At 37.2% G+C, this 23,281-nt stretch overlaps 1 protein-coding gene across 2 annotated transcripts; it reads left to right on the plus strand.

Annotated features, from left to right (window-relative positions):
• Positions 1-816: 816 nt before the first annotated feature.
• LOC148853440 (uncharacterized) lies at positions 817-21,375 on the plus strand. Of its 2 annotated transcripts, XM_088940886.1 has the most exons (9): positions 817-1,193; positions 3,721-3,769; positions 4,090-4,177; positions 9,362-9,609; positions 11,387-11,506; positions 11,619-11,775; positions 18,636-18,775; positions 18,903-18,938; positions 20,367-21,375. In XM_088940886.1, the coding sequence occupies exons 3-9, from the start codon at positions 4,102-4,104 to the stop codon at positions 21,204-21,206; spliced, it is 1,617 nt and encodes a 538-aa protein (XP_088797012.1). In that variant the 5' UTR covers positions 817-1,193; positions 3,721-3,769; positions 4,090-4,101; the 3' UTR covers positions 21,207-21,375. The 2 variants fall into 2 exon arrangements, with proteins under 2 accessions (XP_088797012.1, XP_088797011.1); XM_088940885.1 differs by lacking the exon at positions 4,090-4,177 and having other exon boundaries at positions 843-1,193; positions 9,390-9,609.
• Positions 21,376-23,281: the final 1,906 nt, after the last annotated feature.

Genomic DNA, 23,281 nt, shown 5'->3' on the forward strand with positions numbered 1-23,281 from the left:
TTGGTTTTAATCGAACTATGCTCACCCATATTTTAAACAATAATAAACTTAGGCTAGAATCACACTTGCAATAGGGTTGAGGGGTTTTATAGGTTGGTGGAGTTAGACCTGTTCATGGGCTGGGTTCGGGGCGGGCTTTCACTTTGTATTAACAATTTTTTTTTAAGACCCGAGCCTGAGCCTGGCCCTCATAAAAAGCCCAAAGCCCGGGCCTGGGCCCGAGCTCAAAATTTAGCCCATGCTGTTACTATTGCTGAAGCGACTGAGTAGAGATAGAGAGAAATTAAAAAAATAAAAAATATATATTAAATTATAAATATATATATTTCAATAAACATTATATTATTTATATATTTTATAATATAAAATATATATTATGTATTTTATAAAATATATAATGCTGAATCGAAGCAAGTCGGGCTCGAGCCGGACTTTTTTGACAAATCCCGAGCCTAGCCCAAAACACAGTTAGGCTTACTGTATTAGGCCCAAGGTCAGGTCCGCAGGCCTAATTACATGATCAAGCCCGATCAGGGTGTGGGCCAGGCCGAGCCATTGGGCTACCCGGCCCATGAACAGGTTTAGGTGGAATGAGCACCATGTAACAACAATTTTTAAGCCTTTCTTATACTTTCTTTAACATTTGAAAAATAAAAATAACTCCCGACATATTTCAGAATTTCCCGTGCGACCCGGTAATAATATGCTATATTGAGTTTGCTCGAGTAAAAGTGTACTAGAATTTGCACTGGTGTGCTATTTGTACTAATGCAAAATGAAGTGCAAATAAATACGGCCTCATTAGTTTATCACGTTCACCATCGTACTAGAAGTTTAGAAGTGATAGTGGAACAAGAGACATAAAATTCACACGTTAGGAATAGATTCTTTCTTCCCATGAATCCCATCTATGTTTTTCTTCGGCTTCAACAACTCCGAAGTCCGAAAAACAACATATTGTTGGAGATTGCCCAACGATGAAATTCCATTCTCTCTCTCCATCATATGAAGTGAAGAAAGGAAAAAAAAACATTAAATATTTTCCAACAAAACCCTAAGTAAACCCTAGTACTGCTCGGTCGTTTCTCCAAAAGTCTGGAAGCAGAAGCACATGAATGAAAAACCCACGCCGATTATCTTTCGTAGCAGTCGGTTGTCGTCGTATTTTTCTTCGGTTGCATTCCCTTTGACAGGTTAGATTCGTAGGCTCTCTCTTCCTTTTTCGAGATAAGGTCTCGATATCTAGACTATAGGGTTTTACTGCCAATTCTGGACTTGTTATCTTTTTGTCCATAATTGTGGAATCTGGAACGGAACTCTTTAGGGTTTTATCTTTATTGGATTCACTATATTTCCTTTTGTAATGTTGCATGAATATAATATACTTGAAGTCTCATCTGGCATGGTAAGATGAATTGATTTGACTTGACAAGTAACTATATTTGCAGCTTCTTTCTCAATCTGGCATTTTCTATCTGCTGCTTACTGTCGTTAACTGTTCTCTTCTAGGCACATCGACGGAAAAAAAATTGCTATAGACGATATAATAGTAATATCATGCCTTTGTTTTTCTCATTTCATGGTTGCCAATTAGGGTCATGTGCAATGGTAAGACTATGTGGTGGTTTGAACTCACCGTTAGTACCTGACCAAACATTTCTATGGGGATCCTTTTGCTTGTGCGGAAAGTATATAACTATTTGACATTTTGGTGTTCATATGCCTGTCTTATGCTTCTCCTTTGAAGGTAATGTCTATTAAGAGCATAGAAATGAAGATCCCATCTCCAATATTTTCATCTTTCTTCCTCCAGTAGCAGTAAGTTTTTTCTCAGTCTGCATCCAATGCCACTGATTAAGAAGGAAAAGAAATATGATCAGCTCTGGAAATAATGCTACCTTCTTAGCCTTAATCCCAAAGAAGCTGGATAAGTTGGACATAGAGAAAGCATATGATTTGGTGGATTGGTTATTCATCCTAGAGGTTATGATGACACGGTGCATTCTTGGATCTCTGTCCATGTAACACCTCTTGATTTGCAAAAGCTTCGAACCCACTTCCTTTCCACCTTTGCTAATTTTATTTCCTGTAGCGTTACAATAACTAGCTTTTCTCTCCTTAACAAGTCCTTAATCACCCTTCTTGCACTACCCTGCCCTTCTATATTCCAACTTATGATCTTTATAACTTCTCTTAGAAAACCCTACCCTTGTTCTTACAACTACCTACTTAGGGCCTTTTCTTCTATTCCCCCCTCCAATAAATTCAATATCACCCTCAACACTATAGATTAGTTTCTCAACCTCTGACCTCTTCTTTATTCTGTTATTCTTCTCTTCACTCTTCATAACACAGACTCTCATCTTTTCAGCTCCTCTTATTTCTTGATCCATCTTATCTGGCTCCTTTATCCACTGGAGCAATGTTTTTGAACTGTCGTTGACCCGGACGGTCAGACCGTTTGGCCCGGAAACCGTCCAAGAAACCGGTTCTGTTTCACCCCTAACCTGTTCCTGGGTCAAAAACCGTTGACTGTCAGAAAACCACTGAGCCAGGCGGTCGAACCATCGATTCGTTTGACCCGGACAGCGATTCTTAGTTTAAGAAGGTTGCAGAGAGGAGAGAAAACACACGAATTCAGATCTGAGATCCAACACAAAGAGAGAGAGAGAGAGAGAGAGAGAGAGAGAGAGAGAGAGAGAGAGAGAGAGAGAGAGAGAGAGAGAAGCCTACAGACTTGTAGAGAAATCGATCTCAGATCTGCGTCTGTTGCCGCTGCCGTCACCGTTATCATCGCCGGTGAGCGTCGAATCATCCTCCTCCTCTTCCTTCTTCTTCCCTCCTTCCTTTCCTATCTCTTCTTTTCTTTTTTTTCCTTTCTCCTTCCTTTCTTTCTTTCTTTCTTTTCTTCTTTCTCAGCCGACAACAGTCTCTTCTCCAGTTCTCCTTTCTCATATAAATATTTGCCCTAATGCAAACTGTCCAAACCGTTTGACCCAGACAGTCTAACCGCTGACCCGGAAATCGGTAGCTAGAACATTTCCGTTTCTGGGTCGGTTTTTAAATCCTTGCACTGGAGTGGACTACCTCATTCTTACCCTGTCCCAGGATTCCCCTCCCTTTTTTTTGATAAGTTCCCCTCCTTCCTATTTTCTTGGCCTTTGACTTGGACCCTCCCTTCTTCTGTTAATCCTTCATATAGCTTTTGAATTTGTGAATTGTCCGAGCTTGGAAGAAACTAAGCACTCAGATCAAACAGCAAACTAACCAGCAGATAGGTCACAGTCTGGGTTGACTGGTTTAAACGTTTGGTCTATACTAGTGCTCTGGATCTTTGAGTGTTCCTCTTGCATTTCTATATTATTACTCTGTCCCTGTTTTAATCTTGACTTTGCATTTACTGTGTTCATCTATGTATTGGAAGTTAAACAAAAATAGTTTGTAATGCAAACTCTATTTTCTATTTCTTAGTTAAAATCCAGAGACATGTTTTTAGATATTCTACATCTTTCAGACACAATGGTTGGGGCAAGGCTTAGATGATAATGACAACACCTTTCAGACAAAGTGTTCTGTTATTACTGCTTATACACCTGTCTTTCTATTTAATTTGCTCTTCTTTCATGACTATTGTGGTATATTTCTTATTATAGTCACATGCTAGTTTTCCAAGATGGAGTGAAGTCTCTAATAATGCTTATGTTGTACTCTAATGCTCAGTTGCAGGGTTCATTTTAAAGCATATACCAACAAAGGCCTATCTTCTGAGGTAAGCGGTCAGGGCGCATTTTCTTACGAATTTCAATAGGTTCCTTTTGTACATTATCATATTCAAAAACAAAGGTTGGATATGAAGTCTTTTAGTTTGAATGCCTAAAATGTTCTGAAGCTGTACATCTGATCATCAATGAAATTCTTGGCCAGGCTTGATGATTTGGTTCTTGTTTCTGTTTGAATCGATAATTATGCATATATGTCATTTATTACCTTTTTAATCTTTCACATTTGTATCATTCTTTGATGCAGTGCTTCAAACATATAGTTTAACTTTCATGTTTCTTATTGCCTTTTTCTCTTGCATGCTGGCAGAAACTTGACGCCATGAATGGAACATTTAATGGTCAGATTTTGGTGGAAAAGCTAGCCAAACTTAACAACTCACAGCAGAGCATAGAGAGTATCCACATGTGTTTTGGAAATAGTAGATAGTGTTCTCTCTCTTTCCTATCTAGTAGAAGGCTAACCAGTTGGTTGGTACCATTGTTGAAAGAGTTCATCATGCTCTATTGGATGAGTTATTCAATAAGGAGTTCCCACACTGAACTCCATTAGTACTTTTGTTACTTAATTTTCATCTTATATGATTGCTTTACCAATATTTGTGTTTTTTATCAAGTTAATAAAATCTTTTGATGTAGACATGGGAAAGGAGAATGAAGCCATGACAAATGAAAGCAAGTTTCTCTCAATTTCTCTTTCTTTCTTGTTTGATCATTAAAACATCAATCAGTCCAAACTCTTCCCCATTTCTATGACTTACAATCTTCTCCTAGTTCATTGCAATTAGAGAATCTAGATCTCTTTCTTTTTTGAACATTAGCAGATCAATGTTGTTAATTGATCTTCTGGTCAACTTGAATGATGTGTTCAAGTTACAGGCTAGAAGTCTAGCTTCTCTGATATAGTGTATGTATTTCCAAGGAGTGTCTATCTAACCTCTCATCCCATCCTATGTTCACTTGTGGGTCTCCTTCAACCTCCAGCCCAGAAGGATTTAAGTTGGAGGCATGCCTCCGTCCATGTAATAGAGAGAAAAGCACTTCCCTTATGGACTTGCCTTCCCATATACACCATTAGTATACTAAATCTCCTTCATTATTTAGAAAGTTTCATGTATGCCTGATTTATCTGGGTTCCTATGTTGCACTTATCAAAGTTGGGAACTTTAAAGAATTCAGTTTCTCTCATGGTTCTAAATACACCACTAGTATACAATATCCCCTTCATTATTGGCAAGACTTATCTTAGCAATAGGTTTACTTGATCTAAAGGTTAAAGATTTGCCTTCATTAGTGTTGTGGGGATTTTGAGGGCTATCCCCTGTTGTGTAGCTCATTTTCCTAACATACACACAAAGGGGGAGATTTACTCAAAAGTCAATATTGGTAACAGAGACGCCATCATTACTCAAAAGCTCACCACTCCATTCTCTTGTTATTTTTTTTATCAGTCTCCATGCTCTTGTTATTACAAAAGGAAAATAATTAATGGGACTTTGTCTCTTCTCTGGTGAGTGATTGAGACAACCCTCTTTCATGTCCCTAACCCCAAACAGAAACCCTTTCACTTCACATCCCTAACCCTATAAGGCAGTGGTCTTCTTGGCTCTATTTATAGGCGAAGGGGAAATCAGGAAGGCTAATGGAATGAATGTATGAGTGTATGAATGATTGAATGAATGATCCTCTTGTTCGAAGGAAGGGCCTCTATTTATAGGCAAAGGTGAAGGCCTATACGTGCATGGAATGAGGAATTTCAGAACTTTCCTAAGGGGGTTAAACTCAAATCCCTAGGCTGATTCAATGGGGACATGTGTTGGATTGCAAGTAGGGACCAACTACTGGCCTTTGCAAGCTGCTGTTGTCACCCTTTCACAATCTTACCACATGCCACATGTGGGAAGCTTTTGCAGGGTGTGCGTGCTGTATGGCGTTTCTTGCTTTTCTGTCCGTGGGTATGCACAAGCTTCTCCCATGGTTATAGCTATCTGTCAATCACTATAGTGGCCGGCTACAACTAGTGGCTTTGCTTTTATTGAAATGCCTTAGTAGATAACCTGGCTCTTTTAGAGGTGAGCATGCTTGTGTATGTCTGTGGTTTAAGATATTCTTTTGCATTACCATGTGCATATGCGAGTCCATCCTCTCAAAAATTGAAAGCATTTTTTGCAATTCTCACCTTCCAATCCATCTTCAAGGCTCACAACATATGAATTTATCAAGTTCCTCAATGTTGGTTTCTGCTGTTATCACTGATGGAAAGACTGCAGTTAGCTGTTATTCAGTAGCAGAGCATGCAATATTTGTTCATCTCTATCTCCGATTGTCTTCCTTTCATTATAGACTGGATACCCTTCCTAATCCCTCCTCTCTCTCTCTCTCTCTTCATGTTCCTTTGATGCTTTTTTTTAATTTCTCGTCTGTCCCATTTATCTTCCACTTTCGCCACAAATTGTTTTGGTTTTATGCCCATTTGTCAACAAAATCATAGAAAAAATAGATGTGCGCAAATCAGTTACCTACTAAAAGATGGGTTGAGCCCAAACTGATTTAAAAACCTAACCAAATCGATTTGAATTTGGTTTGGTTTGGTTCAGTTATTGTAAATAGCTAGACCAAAATTTTGGTTATGTTTTAAAACCAGTCTGAACTAAACTGAACCAACCAAATGAATGCCCCTACTCAACAATGATTTTTTTTTTAAGTTTTCTAGAAAGTTGAAATTGAAACTTAATGTCACTTCTCTTGTACTGTAAATTGGGGTGGGGTGGGAGGAGTTAAAAAATTTCTTGGTTTGTCTAGGTTGCGGTAACAGTAGTCTGATTTCACAATTGGGTTGTGTCAAATAGAACTTACTGAAGTCCAGTTAATTTTTAATCTTATCCAAGTTATAAACGCAAATAACTTGTCATCTTATCCATCTGGATTAGACATTTCTCCAGACTGGATTTTGTTATTTTAAGCAATCCAAACAAAATTTCACTTGGTTAGATGGATAGGGTATCTAATTTGTTTGGTCCATTTATGGTCCATTTGGTAGGAGTCTCCTCATGCTTGTAGTAAAATTGTTAACCTTGTCCATCTTGTTAAGTTAGATTAATTATCATGTTGTTAACCTTGTCCATCTTGTTAAGTTAGATTAATTATCATGAAACTCTTGCCTCTTTTGTGGCTCTGTCTACCTGTTAATATGGAGCTTTGGTTTAGAAAAAAAGATTACTTGATTGACTAATGGGGTCATATTTTGTGGAATCAAATGAGTTTATGCAGTTCCAGTGTTCTTTTGACCATTTTCCCTATCACCACAGACGAGCCATCTGTTCAAGATGGTTCTAGAGAAGCAGAGGTTTAGCCCCTTTGTTGTTACCTTGCAGATATATGGTATTGGCATCAACCTTACAGTGTAATGCCAATTAGTCAACTGACTGGTCAGTTGATTCTCATAAAAAAAACTGACTACTCAGTTGAGATCAAGGTTTGATGTATCGAACTACCGATATGATACCCCGTGTTGTATTGTATCGGCAGGGTTTTGATACACCTTTTTAAAGGTATTTTCAGGAATCCTTTTGTTTTATTTATTAAATGATATATATAAATAATTTTGAAAAAACTAAAAAAAATAAAAAGTGAATAGTTTAAAGCACTGATATGCACTTGCTGATACATAGAGGTGTATCGATACTTTGAACCACGGTTCAGTCATAAAAAAAACCTGACTAGTCAGTTGAGGGCCAGATTAAATGCATCACTCACTAGTTGGTCAACACTCATGTTGCGGTTATCTAGGATGAATAAGTATCAACTAGGTCAACTAGTCAATTAATGATTAGGTAATCTATTCAACCACAAAATCATTTTAAATATTTATTTGGTTGTTTTCTTATTATTTGAAACAATATGGGGTCTTTGTATGTTGGTATATTCATGAGGTTGCTTTAAGTATTTGTGATGGAACATGATTGGATGATTGTATATAAAATAGAAAAAAAGGCATAAAATAAAAGAAGGTAGTGGATGAATTCTTTTAGCTTCTTCCAAACAGTGGTGTGTTGATATGGAGTTGCCACAAACAAGCAACACATTGGGTAGTTGAGGGTGTACTCTTTTTGGTAAACCAAGGCTTTTATTCCCTATCCGGCCTAACTTCTTACATGGTTGCAATCTATATCAGCTTATTTATGAGATTGCATCAATATCATAAATTTAGAGCATTTCTTTTTTTTCATTAACTAGTTAGTGCCAAGGCCCCAACTAGTCAGCTCATCAACTAGAGAGGCTAAAAAGAACAGTCAATTCCTCACCACATTGATAGTACTGAACCCCTGGTGTAGTCATTGTTGAAGAGCATTAGATAAAGGAGATAGAGTGATTATTGTGTGTATATTTTGCATCTGTGTAGTATTATTTATATCACCCCTTGAAGAAAAAGAAAAAAAAAGAAAGGGATTCGCTCCTGACATCCAATTTCTTTATGTGGATCTTATATTGTTATTCTCAAGTGATATATTATTACAGCTCAAAGGGTCCAGCAAAATTGTTCACTTTGTAGTGTTGGAGGTGAGTCAATCCCACGTCTCCACAATTGCAAGTTCTAGGAGAACCAACCTATGGACTTTTTTCATCAAATTATTTGGGAGGCAAAGAGGCCTCCAAATAATTGTTCTAGGATTCATGGTTGCTGCTTGCTATGGAACCTTGGAACCTAGGAAATTTTTCTAGGGTTCATGGTTTTTATTCAAAAAAATCCATTGCCTAGGTGGCTAGGTGTTAAGGCATTCCCCTGTTGCCTAGCCTCACTCAATGCCTTGAAAAGTATACATCTAGGGTTCACTCCCTTGCTTTTACAATCAACAAATCAAAAGATAGCCTTAACATGTGGAACAATGAGTTTGCATGGTCACAACACTTTCTTTTGACCCTCCAATAAAACATAATATGCTATTAATCAAATGAAAAACCAATTCACCCAGTGAGTGCTTGTCTGATTAATTTGGTTTCAATATGTGCACATGGTCACAACACTTATGACCTGCGAATTAAATAAAGACATGTTATTAATCAAATGAAAAGCCATAGTATCCAGTGGGTGCATCCTGGTGTTGCTACTCCAAATGACACAATAACAACCTGCTAACATATGAAAAAATAGAGATTCTACCTTACTATGACAATTTAATAATACCAGGTAGCATAACATGTTGAACAATGAGTGCACGACCACAACACTTTCATGTGACCTTTTACTGAAATACAAGCATGCTATCAATCAAATGAAAAATCAACTCACTGAATGGGTGCAAGCTTGGGATCTATCAAAAAAATGAGTGCAAGCTTGGGTGATTTGGTTTCAATGAGTTCACATGGTCACAACACTTTTTTTGCAATCCTACAATAAAACACAGAAATGCTGACAATCAAACGAAAGTGTTCCTTTCTTTTCTTTTCTCTATTGAAAAGAATTCACAATAACCTTTCTGCAATTTGAGTTCTACATTTAGGTCAACAGTGTTTTTAATTCATTTCATGTTCATATCCATATCTCTTGGTGTTACCTAGTTGTTATGCTTAACAGAGTGAAGCTTTATCCCACTGGTGTATCTTTCACAGGAAGAAAGCAAAGCAAGTTGTTGAAACATGGGAGAGACAATTCCATTGTTCCCCTCGAGAGCAACGGTTGTCTTTCCTGTATCTTGCAAATGATATTTTGCAAAATAGTAGGCGAAAGGGTTCAGAGTTTGTTGGTGAATTTTGGAAGGTTCTTCCAGATGCTCTTAGGGATGTAATTGAAAGTGGGGATGAATTTGGGAGAAATGCTGCACTGAGACTGGTATGATAAAATGCACTTTTTTATTCTTTTATTTTCATGTGTCAGCAATGTTGCTTAAGTGGATCTTTTGTATTCCAATTCTTGTTTTGAATCAGGAGTTTTTCCCCATGTAGTAGAACACTATTCTGGAAAAATATTAGAATTCGTAAGCTAGAGCATGGAACTTTGAAGAACTACCGCAGTTCCTAAATGATGGAGCTTTGAAGAACTACCATAGTTTCTAAAGAACCTTAGAGGTAGTGCTGCAAACACTTCCAACCAGGTTAATCAAATTAAGATTTCTGGGTTCTGTTAAGCTTGGTTCTTTGGGATAGGGGTCATGAAAATAGCATGCATATTCCCATTGGTCACTCGATCATAGAATTCCATGGCAGCTTGACAATTCTAATGTTTTCTTTTGCAGCATTCTTGAACTCTGTATCATATGAAGAGCTAGAATCTATAGTCATTTCCTTATTAGCGATCCATTAAGTAGCAGAAGCCACTGAAACCCATCATCCTGTGGGAACAGGATACTAGTTTTTATTCTTAGTTGATATCACAGGGTATAGAGTATGTAACTTATTTAGCATAAACTTGCTTGAACTTGATTTGTTGTGCAGTAGGAATTGAAAAAGATCTCTCTTTTTTGATAATCAAAAATAGAAAAGGATTTCTTGATCAAGGTGCCCTTTCTAGCACAAATTTGGCATAAGTGTACAGTGGAATCGCCAAGTCATAGGTGTGTACTTGAAGTATGAGCTTAAACAAGAAATTCTAAGGATTCAAAGAATTCTTTGTTAAGAGATATAAATCCATCTTGCAGCACAATCTGGAACATTGTGTGGAGGACCCACCAACAAGGGAGATATTATGACTGACACAATGACCCGTTGCATGCTGTAAGATGGATTTTTACCTGCATACACTTTGTTTTTTTTAAGTCTCTATGTGTATTCTTAGCATAGATTGAGGAGGATGTCACCCATAGAATGAACAGGATGGGATAAATGGAGTGCACCCGGAATTTTGTGTTATAGGAAAATATCACTAGGTTAAAAGGAAAACATTATAAAACAGTTTAAAGGCCAACAATTTTGTATGGAGCAGAGTGTTGGGAAGTTGAGAAACATCTATGAACAAGTGTGGCACAAATGTGGATGTTGTGATGGATGAGTAGTAAAAGTAGAAAAGGATAGAATCAAAATTAACTTATTTGATGTAACCTAGGAGTTGCTTCATTAGGTGATGAAATGAGGGAAAGTAGACTAAGGTTGTTTGGACAAGTGCAGAGAAGACCATCTACAGCACCTGTAAGAAGTGATCTGTTGAAAGTTAAGGGGCTAGGAGAACTAGGGGCAGACCAAGGACATAGGTTGAAGTAGTGAGAAATGATTTAAAGGGTCCATAGTTCAAAAATGGATATGACACTGAATACAATGGAATGGAAGAACAGTATCCATGTAGCTGACCATATTGTTGGAACAAGGATTAAATGATGGTGATGATTTGTGTATCCTTAGCATATTTCTTTGATGACATTATCTTGTTAATAATGTCTATACAATAATATGTTTTGCTCTTTTCTGTGCTATCTGCGAAAACCCTACCAGCTACCTATTTCTATTCTTATATCTATGTTTGTCCACCCTTCTTATTTGTTCATAAAAAAGTTTGTCTTTGCAGTTTTGTCTTCCTTACCATATGGTAGTTAATGGGTTTAATTGGCTATAGCATAACCAGTGTTTTTGCCCCTCTTCTGTTTGTTTATTGCTACATTCTCCATGTTTTGACCCAGATTGATATATGGGAAGAGAGAAAAGTTTTTGGTTCCCGGGGGCAAATTCTCAAGGAAGAGCTTGTGGGAAGGAACTTGGAAAACAGCAATAGAAGTGGGAAAAGTTCAGCCTTCAAACTGGTCAGTAGCTTTATCCATATGAGAATATTATGTGTTTCTAGGGGTGATGCATATTATTATTGCTGTTGTTATTGTTATTATCATATTTGTTGGTTTTGTTTATGTCAACCAGAAACAGTCCATTGATGATACACTGGAAAAAATAATTTCGAGTTATGAAGTTGTTTATGATGGCTCTGTGGATGAAGAAGCTCTGTTCAGCAAATGCAGGACTGCTATTAGTAGTGTTGAGAAAGCAGAGAAGGAATTTGGCAGCAATTATTGCTCGGGTATTGCTTAAGTTGGTCAAATTGTTTACTTCTGTTCTTTTGAATCATTCTCTTGATTAGGAAACATACTCTTGTTGGGTGTTCCTAACTGTGGTGTTCTATGACATTTTTATCTTGCTAGGCATGTATTGTTGCATAAAACTAGTTTTGAAGATAATTATTTTCATTGAACTCTTTTTTACTATTATAAAAAAGTATGAGGTGCTTACACATCTATTGCGATAAAAGCCTGACCAAAGGTATTTCAGTGGCAACCACATAATTATCAAAAGCCCAAATTCTAAAAGTTTCTTTACTTGATTTATCAATTTATCTCACAATATATCCTGATATATTGCAAGAAAATATAAACTATCAACCAATATACCATAGTATTAGCTATTTTTGGAAGCTTGTTTAGTGGGAAGATTCCTTGACTTAGATCTTAACGAAATTGATGTGGAAGCATGGGCAACAATTGAGTGGAGAAAGAAAGGTTTGCAAAGGGTAAGAGTGTTATATGCAGGTTTATTTCTGTTTATGTTCACGAGAAAAGAAGAGATAGAAGATGTTTTGAAGGAAGAAACTAGAGGAAAATACAGTTAATTTAGAGCTGAGATTGGGAAGATGGTATCCCATGATAGGGCAAGTGAAAAACACTTCAGGAAGAAGTTTGTTTAGCATATATGGGATTCTGCTGCATGCATGGTGTGTTCTCTCAAGTCCATCGGAGAAGCCTATGTAAAGGAAGTATGATTTTCGCAACAAAGGATGGGATTACCTTTGATGTGCAAGAGTTCTGGTGGAAATGGAGAACATGCAAATAATACCTTCAAAGTTAGATTTGTTCTTCGTAGGTGACACTTTCGAAGTCAAGATTGCAAGTAGGGCGAAGAGGTAATTTTAGGGAAGGGAGGGGGGGTAAATTGAAGGGGCAAGTGTTTTGTTTTAGTAAAGGGGAGCTTGCCCATTATGATTTTGGGCCAAGCAAGCAGTGGGAATGCGAGAAGTGTAATCTGGCACGAGCTAATATCACATATGGTTTGAATGGGCTTGGGTCATTACTAAGCAAGGAAGGTAAAAAGAATAGGGCTTGGAAAGGGGAGGAGTATGTGTGGTGTTAATGAGATATATTCACAACGACAAAGATGCAAAGGAGAAATGGAAGGTCTTGAAGGATAAATGAGGCAAGTTCAAGATACTGATAAAGAGGATGGACTTTGGGCAATGAGGATCAGAAAACCCTGATGGGGACAACGGCTGCACTACATCAAGCTCCAAGCATATTCAGGTGGAAGAAAGTGACACATCTTTGTCCGGTGATAAAGGAGGCAAGTTCAAGATACTGATAAAGAGGAAGATGGACTAGGTACGTTGAACAAATTAGAAGACTTGAACAATCAAAGATCTTCAAAGTGGTGAGAGGGTAAATGACAATGTTGGAAATCTTTGAGATTTGAATTGGGAATTGTGGGGAAGCGAATTAGGAAAAAGGAAGGTAGGGGCGGTGGTGGAAGAGGGTGGGGAGGTGGCGACATTAATAGGGGAAATTGAAGAGTGGTTGCAGGAGAAAAATGGAGATTCTTAGGAGCAAGTTCCGGAAAGTGAGTTAAGGGTGGTTTTAAAAGGAGAAAGGGTACTAGAGAAGGGTGGAGCGAGTAAGGTGGGAAATACAACTCTACTTAAATAGGTGAGGGAGCCTTTTGAGTTCCAAGCAATGCTTTGAAAATCATAATTGTTTCGTAAATCGTAGAGAAATATGAATTGCAAATCGTAAGATTTTTTCAATTTTTACAAACTTGTCAAAAAAATTCACTATAGATATATTAAAAGGTTAAATATATATAGAAAAGTTATCTTGTCCCGTCTTTAATCCATATCTACCATATATGTACCTAAAACAATAGAAGCCCAAGATGATATAATCAAGTTTGACTTGAAAATCAAATAAATTCACATACAATGACTCATTGACCTATATATGATGCAAAATAAAGTCAATGATGACCTTAAATAATGTAAATAAATCATTTCTTAGTAAGTGCTTTAAAACAAGTGTCCCTTGATAAAACTAAATATGAACATAAAAATGACAAAGTAGAAAGTTAAATTTTAATTGAATTTATTTGAATCACAATGAACCCTTGGAATCATGTAAATAGTATGATTTATGAATCAAATCATAGGATTCAAACAAAAATATATATATATATTTTTTTGCAGAAAAGGATTCAAACATAAGATTTGAATTGAGGCCTTTGGGGTTTGTGATTCAAATCGTGAATTGTATCATAAATCATAAGATTTTGAAAACATTGGTTCCAGAGAAGGTCATTCTAACTCAAGATGGATAGAAGAACAAGTCACGAAAGTCAAGATTTTTATTGTAGTAGGAGAAGGAACTTTGGTGTTGACAATTATAAAAAAAAAGGGAACTTTGGTGTTGACAAAAGAAAGAGGAGGAACAATAGGTGGGTAGGAGATGGAATTTCATGACACATTTCAGAGGAGGTGGAAGAGCCAACAAAATAAGAAAGAGGGAGGACAAGATTGAGGGAACTAATAAGAGGTTATATTAGGAGAAAAAAGAAAAACTATAGAATGAAACATTTGATAGAGGTTGAAGATGCAGAGGAGGAGATTTAAGGAGGAGCGCAAGGGAGAGTTGTGGCATTAGATGAAATGCATGAAGTACAAGGAAGTCTAGATTTGGAGTTTGTGGCAAATAGGAGGTAGAGATAAGAGACATGGATATATAACTTTCATGTGTTAAATGAAGTGCCAACTCTTTTAATGATGATTTAGCTAAACAAGGGGTGAGTAGGGATTCTCATTTTTGGGCTCAGTTGTAATTGTACTATGTATCTTCAGTAGTTTTCTTCTTGAGTCGGTGGTTGAGTCTTTAGGTTGTCCTATTTCCTATTGGCCTTTACAGTATTTAGGTCTTCCTCTTGGAGCCAACCCTAAGGAGAGCACATTTTGGGCCCCGGTTTTAGAAAAGTTTGAGAAAATGTTAGCCTCGTGGAAAAGGAACTATATTTCTTCAGGGGGTAGATTACCTTATTGAGAGCTTCCTTAGCAAATCCGCCGATTTATTATTTCTCTGTTTAGGATTCCAGTCAGGGAAGCCAAGAAACTAGAGAAATTAAGGAGAATTTTTTTTGGGAGCCAGGGGAGGAAAAAAAGGATCACTTTTTTTTATGAATGAAAAAAAAGGATCACTTAATTAATTGAGGAATAGTGTGTAGGAGGAAAGAGGAAGATGGATTGTGACTGGGGAATTTAGTTTTGAAGAATAAAGCACTCCTAGGAAAGAGATGGCTCCTAGAACAGGAGAGACTTTGGCATGAGGTGATGGCTAGCATACATGGCAGTTTGGGCAATGGATGGGATGTTGGTGTATCGCGTCTAGCTACTCTGGCAACTCCTTGGAAAGCAATTTAGAGTATTCTTCCTCCTTTCCTCGACTATATTAGGTATGATGTCAATTCTGGTACTTCTGTTTTGTTCTGGGAAGACATATGGGTGGGCAATTCTGCCTTTAAGTTCAGCTTCCCTTCTCTCTATTCCATTTCTTGCGACAAGGGTAAAATAATTTCTCATTTTCTCCCATCACCTAATTCTCCATCTTCTTTGAGTGGGGACTTTGGGTTTCGTAGGGGTTTGAGGGATCATGAACTATCTTATGTTTCAGACCTGTTGTCATTGCTTGAAAGTGTTTTTCTGGACCTTTCCAGTTCTGATGTGAGACTTTGGTCTCCAAACCCAAAAGGTTACTTCACATGTGCTTCCTTTTTCAAGTCCCTTTGCTCTCCCTCGGGACAAGTGGGGTTCCCAGCTAAGGAGATTTGGCCTAAACCTGTACCTCCTAAAATTACTATGTTCTGTTGGGTGGTTTTCTATAGGAAAATCAACACTTCAGATCTACTGCAGAAGAGAAGGCCTTCTATGTGTTTGTCTCCTAATTGGTGTGTACTTTGCAGGGCCCTTTTCTGATGCTACTTGGGGTTGGATCTTTGCTTTGTTTGGTTGCAGATGGAATATGATCACAGCTATAGATCAGATACGGGGCGTATCATATCGGTATCGATAGGATAGGATACGGGATGTGCTATGACCGGTACGATACAGGTCCAGTCGTGCGTATCGACAAGATACATATCAGTATCGGTGTGTATCGCACTATATCGGCCGATACAGACCGATACGTTGCATTACACGCAGATACGTGCACATCCCTTGTCTTGTTTATAAAATGCTCCTATGAAGATTCGAACTCAAGTTCGGCACCCATGCTACTGCGTGCTACCATTCTAAGCCACTGCACTATCATTCAATGTGTGATATTAAGTGAAATAAAACACTCTTTATTAACTTTACCATTAACATGAACCTAGATAAATATATTGTTTATGTTCAATAATTTTAACTTAAAATAAAAAAGAATATTAAAAATTACTATTTTATAAACATTAATGAAGCAAAAAAACTATCAATTTTACATTTATATCAAAAATTGTTTTTTACTCTCAATAAATTATACAAATGAAAATATTAATAATAGATAATTATTTTAGTTCTTAAATTTCATAAATTTGTACATTATATGTATCTTCAAATTTTAATATTTGTTTATAAATTATTCATTGATATTTTATTTTAGACTAAAATATAACATATTTATTACTTACAAAAATTTAAAAATTTTGTTTACAAAATATTCAAGAATATACTATTAAATTAAATTTATCAAATCCACTAATTAATTTATATAAAAATGATTTGTTATTTCAGAAAATAAAAATGTTAACAATGGAATCGTTACTCGAATAATTAAAAGTTATGAATTTCATATATGTATCTTAGAAATTTTAATAATTTTGATATACTTTTAGTTAAGATTAAAAGTAAAAATATGATAATAATATATGTATCTTAGAAAAATTATAAATTTCATATGATAGTAATTTTGATATTATCAAATATTTTAAAATTTAATATTTAATTGGCTTTTTTTGTTAATGTTGAAAAGTAAAAACAGAAAATAATTGCGCAATTAAAATATAATAGTTGCATATGTTTTGTGTCTTGAACTTGTATAATTTAACATAATAATGGTTTTGTGCATGTTTTACTTTGTAAAAACTATATAATATGAGTCTTGGACTCTTGATTGTTGGATTATCAACAAAATTGTATGATATTTATGTATCTTGTTAACTTATCACCTCATCTTGTATTCTCTTTCCTCTTTTCTTTATATAAATTTTCTTTTTTTGTTTATTACCAGAAAATACCATAGTATGAGTTGTGAATTCAAATTCAAATTGTGTTTCTTCGTACTGAATTAAATTAAAAACATTTGAGTAAAAATGCAGTACTTGCTGTTTTTCAGTGTCATTAAAAACATTTCTCCAGCTGCAGGAGTGTTGGATGAATGACTTTAATTAGCCTAAAGAGTAAAAGTGGTTAAAAGTGTTTTATCAGTTTTTTTTTTTTTTTTGAAAACTTGAGGTTCAAATTTGTAGTACCTTTTTTGAAGCGTAAGTTTTGTTTGCTTCTTTCAACTGGCCAACGAAAAGAGGAAGGATCATGTTGAGATGTGCAAGAGCTGCTGTTTGCTGGACTATTTGGGAAGGAAGAAACACAAGAATCTTTTCAGACAAGGAAAGAATCTTAGAAAACGTGCTAGAAGTGATCCACATAAGGGTTGTACACTGGCCAAAAACTCTAGATTTGTTCAGACTTCTCAGTGGCTTTGCCAAGCTGAACTTCGATGGACTCTTCCCAGCTACAAAGTCTTCAAGTCCCATATGGACTCTTCCTCCTAGTGGCTTCGCCAAGCTGAACTTTGATGGCAGTAGTATTGGAAATCCAGGGCCCTTTGGAATTGGGGGAGTATTAAGAAATGAGCATGGGAATGTAATTGCTCTTTTCTCAGGCCCAATTGGAGCAGGTGACTCTCTTAGGACTGAAGTTCTGGCAGCTTTGGAAGGGTAAAAAGAACTAAAGACTTGAATATTAGTAAGTTGATCATAGAAGGAAATTCTGAGCTAGTAGTGACTGGTCAGAGGAAGACAAAAATGGTCTCTGGAATTACAGCAATGAAAAGAGAAAGTTTAAGTGGCTGACGGACATTGATGTAAAATGTACTTCTGTGTTCTGGGCCCAGCTGTAACCGTAATTTATTTCCTTCGGGTGGCTTTTGGCCTCCTTGAGGAGTTAAGAAAGTTCAGCTCCCTTCTTTTGTTTTGCTTTTGGTGTCTCTAGATAGTTAACTACTTGAGGAGACAGATCCTAAATCAGATTTGGTTTTAGAAAGCTATGGCCATTTTATTGGCACAGTCGGTGGATGATGGGATTATTAAGAATTTATCCAGCTGCTGCAACAAAAACTGATGTTAGATGTGCTGCCTCCTACAGAAATCTAATCTACTGCTACTACATCTCTTAGAAGGTTTCTTTCTTTTTTTTTTGGGGGGGGGGGTGGATGCTATTTTTGTTTGCTTGTGAATAAATATTGTTGGTTTGATTTAATAAGAATACTTCAGTGGAGATTATCCTTTCAATTAAATGAATATTTTAAGAAAACGGGTAATGCAACTTTGTAACTCACTTCATGTTGCCAAGTCAAATTCATAGGGCATTAAATCAATCTACTCATTCATTGAAGTTCATACACTTGAAATTTGTTGATCATGGAGCCCTTACTAGTTGAGGAAGATGATTGCATTGAGACTCCTTGTATTATTGGTAATATAAGTCATACTTAGGGGTTTCACAATGTCATAATCATGGCTTTGACAATTATATTTCTCGTAGTCTTTCCATATGCTTATTCCAATCTCTGCTTTTTCAATTGTTGTCTTCTTGACGAACAGGGCAACTCGATGGATCTGGGTTCATAGAAGAGTTGCAGGGACAGCATGGTATTCTGAGAGAATGTATTGAACAACTGAGAGTGGCTGAATCATCAAGAGCAAATCTTGTATCTCGTTTAAAGGAGGCTCTTAAGGAGCAGGTTAGCTTTCTAATGAACTATTTATCTTTAGAAGACTATTATGATGATAGGAACTGTTATTCCATTTTATATTTCTATATAAAATTTATTTTCTCTTTTAGGAGAACTGACAGGGATCTGTTTTCAGGAATTCAAGCTGGATCAAGTGCGTAATCAACTTAAGGTATGAGCTTTGTCATTAAAGATTATATAAACGCAGTTATCTGATCAATGAGCTATGGTCTGAAAAATTTAAATGTTGATCTATATGTGTTTACAAGTTTTCATGCTGGCATACAGTAATGGGATTCCCTGCAAGCAAAAACTCTGCACACATTCTACAAGCTTGGGAATGCAGCTTCACATTGGGAACATTCCCCATACATGTATGGGGGATTTTCCCAATGTGCGGCTGGATATCTATATTCCCAGCTTCACAGAGTTTTTGCTTGCAGGAGATGCAGTCTCTATAGTAGGGGATCATTTGCTGCTTTTGGCATTCGATGATATTGTTCTACATTGACCACTCGGTAGAAATACTGGACATCTGGCCTTGGTATGCAATTGAGCTGGAAAACATTTGTAGGAATAAATTCCATTCTTAACACGTATGGTTTGTTGTAAAATCTGACAAATTATAATGCTGATAAAAAGGTCCTTTCAGTCACTTTTATGATTATGTTGGTTTGATATCAACAAACCGTTGAACTGCTGATAAAAAAAAAGAGTCATTTAACAATAGTTGTGTTACCACTGAAAAGTTGAACCTAGAAGGGAGCTATGGTTGGTCAAGGTTCTGACACAGATAAACATAGCTGTAAGCAGAAATTTGTGCTTTGTTGGTGGGTTTGAGTCTTTGCAGTGGTTGTCAACCTTACTAGGGTTGCTCAAGCCTTTGCAGTTGTAAGCTGTTCGACCACCATCCTTACCCTGATTCTTCTCTTTTAAAACTAATAACCGTATTGGATAATTTTACAGAACTGAGGTTATAGTTGGTGCTACTATTAGCAAATTCATTATCTTGTTGATGTACATATCTTCAATCTGGACCTGAGTTTGCAGCCATTAGCCAAATTTTAGCAATAAAAAAGGGGTGTCAATTGGACTGGATTTGGTCCAATCCGATCCGGTCCAATGTGAGTCCATTATAAATGGACCAGGTCCAATCCAGTCCAATGAATATTTTGGACCATTTTGGACCGGTCCAATTCAATGTCTGAACCATCCAATCTGTTCAAATTTGTTTTGATTTAGATTGGTTTCAACCCATACCTGGTTCATTGACACCTATATTCGCATCTTATATCAATGGAGCAGATATTGGCTTAATCCAATCCTATTTATTATAAATTTATTACAGATGGACCAGGTCCAATCCAATCTAATAAATATTTTGGACCGGATTAGTCCAATCCAATGTCTTGTTGGTCTGTCCAATCCATCCAAATTGATTTTGGACTGGACGGGGTCCAATCCAAAACCAGTCCATTGACAGCCTTACTGGTGCCTATATTCCATTTTCCATCCCTAGGTTAGTCATGGATATTGGCCATAAGTCAATCTGACTAATCTGTGTTACTTATAATACATGTCCTTTTGTTATGTTTCTCAGGTTGTTCAGTCTCGATGTGACCAGGCGGGCAACATCTGCCAACGAATACTAAATGCTGATGGTAGGCAGTTGCTAGCTGACCAAAGGATTAAGGAAACAAACACCTCTGAGGCACCTCCAAGTTTCATTCCAGAAAATGCAGCGTCTTGTGGGGATAAAGAACAGTCTGCACCTGTCATGTATGCACAACAGGGATCTTTCCCTGAAAAGCCTGCGCACATCGAAGAAGACCCCCGTAAGTCTGCGGCAGCAGCTGTGGCAGCAAAACTTGCTGCTTCAACTTCATCAGCTCAGATGCTCAGTTACGTGCTTTCCTCTCTGGCATCAGAGGGTGTAATTAGCAACCCACGAAGTGAATCTTCCAGTGATTATCCTCCAGAAAAGAGACCTAAACTTGAGAGTGGTCCATCTTCTTATGGAGCACCTCAACATGCTCAACCACCGCTCCCACCTTTTCCACATCCTGAGTCTCTCCAAAACATGGTTGCTGTTACCTCCCAGCCATCAACTCCCCATCAACAGCTTCCTTCGTCGTCATCTCCAATCTCACATCCAGGTCCTTCCATGCAGCAGCCTCCACTACCACCATTACCACCTTTGCCTCCACCTCCAGCTGCCCAATTCATGCAGACAGTTGGATCCATGACAAGTGTACAATACAGCTATGGTACAGCCCCGCAAAGGCCAGCATCTATGCCTGGCTATGCAATGGTAGGGGTACCTGTTACAGGTGGGCTTTCCCACCCATCTCATTCTTACCAAAATTTTCAGGTATCAGAAGGTGGATTCTATAGCCAGCCGCCCTTGCAATCGACAACGCCACCCATTTCACGTCCATAGATGTCGAGGTCTTCAGGGGTATCTGGCGGAAATTCATGTCACTGAGGAACGGTGTTGATTCTAATCTGGTAGTTGGGGATTGGGATTCCTATAACACTAGTACATATTTGTATATTAACTTATATCTTCAACCATCTTCACCTTTATAAAGTTTATTTCTTTGTGGGTATTTCCAGCTGACTGGTTCTCGAACAATTCTAGCGTTTGCTTTCCTTCAGTACACGGTACACTGTAGATGATGTATTGCCTGATTTTGCCAAACAAGTTCACTTAAACTACAGTTAAGTGATAATGTTCTGGAGAATCTGCCACTGTTTCGACTTCCGAGAGTTAATGCTTGAAAGTTGAATTTGGATGGTTCAGAGCAAGGTTCAATGTATCGACATGTATCGGCCTGCATCGGCTGATATGTATTGTGCCGGTGGCTTCTCAATACATCTCTACAGGGGTTGTATCGGATCAGCCACTGGTTCAGAGGATGGCCGGGCCTTAAACCAGTCCCTCTGAACCAATTCCGGTTCAAGGGAAACCCATCGAAAGGTAGTTAGGTTCTGTTTCAACTTTCAAGGGGAACTTTAGGCCCTGTTTGGCATTGTTTCATGGGAATGTTTCTTGTATTTCAGACATTCTTACAGAACAGGAACGCGTCTGATAATGCATTCCAGAGAAATGAGGTCCTGAGAATGATGAAACAACTTGTTTTTGAATGAGAATAAGGTCCTGAGAATGCATTCCAGAGAAATGAGGATTGTCATTTCTGGAACATCAAAATTTGGAATGCGCTATTCCGCGGCATTCCTTTAATATAACGAACATTTTATCTACATACTCGCATGTTAACAAGAATATTATGATAAATTTGCCATTAAAATTACTTTTGGCCTTCTAAGCCCTAATTCGTCTTCCGGCTTCCTCCATTGACAAACCTCTCACTGCAAAACCCTTAAACTTATTTTTTTCACTGGTCTTCCTCTACCAACACACGGAGAAGGATTAAAAAACCCAATCGATTGATTCCCTTCTTTCTCTGGCAACAAGAACCATCCACGTAACACCGTTACCTTGATTTTTCCTTTAATACCTAGTTTTTTTCCTATCATTCTAGGCATTAACAGCAGCGCTTGGTTGGTTTTGCTATTGCTACCATTATGTATCGCTCTGTAATATTTTTTGCTGCTGCTTGTATTTGTTTGAATTGGAATGAACATTGGTGGAAACAATGATGAAGAATTAATCTTAAGAACTATGTTTCTTAGGAACAGATTGCGAAACAAATAAGCTATTTCTTAGAAACAAGAAACGAAATTCCTGTTTCCTTAGCAACAGAAACAGTAAAGGATGATGTCAAATGGGGCTTAAGTTCTATATTACCACTTCTTTTGGCTCCATGGGGCTGCAAAATGGGGGTAGACCAACCCCAAACTCATAGCATAACCCTCCAACTCTAGTGCATGTGGGATTTGATCTCAGGTCTTTGCAACAACCAGCAAGAGCTGCTTTTTTGGGTTCATGGGACTATATAACGGGGATGATTTGTCCTATTATAAGGCTGCAAATGGATTGAGCCGGATTAGTTACTTATACGTAGATCAAGATTTGATTCATTTAGGCTCAGTTTGGAAGGAGCCTATTAGTTTGCATGTATTTATATTGTACATATTTGTATTTATATTCCTTCCAAACCGAGCCTTATGTTTGAATCTGAATTGAATCTTATCCCTAGAATTTATGTCGGGTTCAAATCAAATTCGTATTTGTAGCATATTGATCTTAGTCTTTACTTGCCCTTGAAAAAGATGAGGGAAGAACAAAGAAGACATTAAAAATGGTAAAATAGGTGGTACGCACATGAAGAGAAACCAGAATGGAGGATCATGACATTGTCTATACTTGTATAGTACAGATCGTACTTTAATTGATAAGGAGACACGGTGAAGGTCTTTTTTTAAAACTAGTGGGGAACTCCAATCGATCAAATAAATACTGGCTTGCCTTCACTTTCTAGCTATTGTCTTTCTTTTAGGGTTTGCAATTTGTAGTTTGTACCGTCTCTGTCTACTTGCTACTTGGGTAAT

This window comes from Nelumbo lutea, chromosome 4 (assembly GCF_056320005.1).
Source record: "Nelumbo lutea isolate HS-2025 chromosome 4, American lotus-T2T, whole genome shotgun sequence".
Classification (NCBI taxonomy): domain Eukaryota; kingdom Viridiplantae; phylum Streptophyta; class Magnoliopsida; order Proteales; family Nelumbonaceae; genus Nelumbo; species Nelumbo lutea.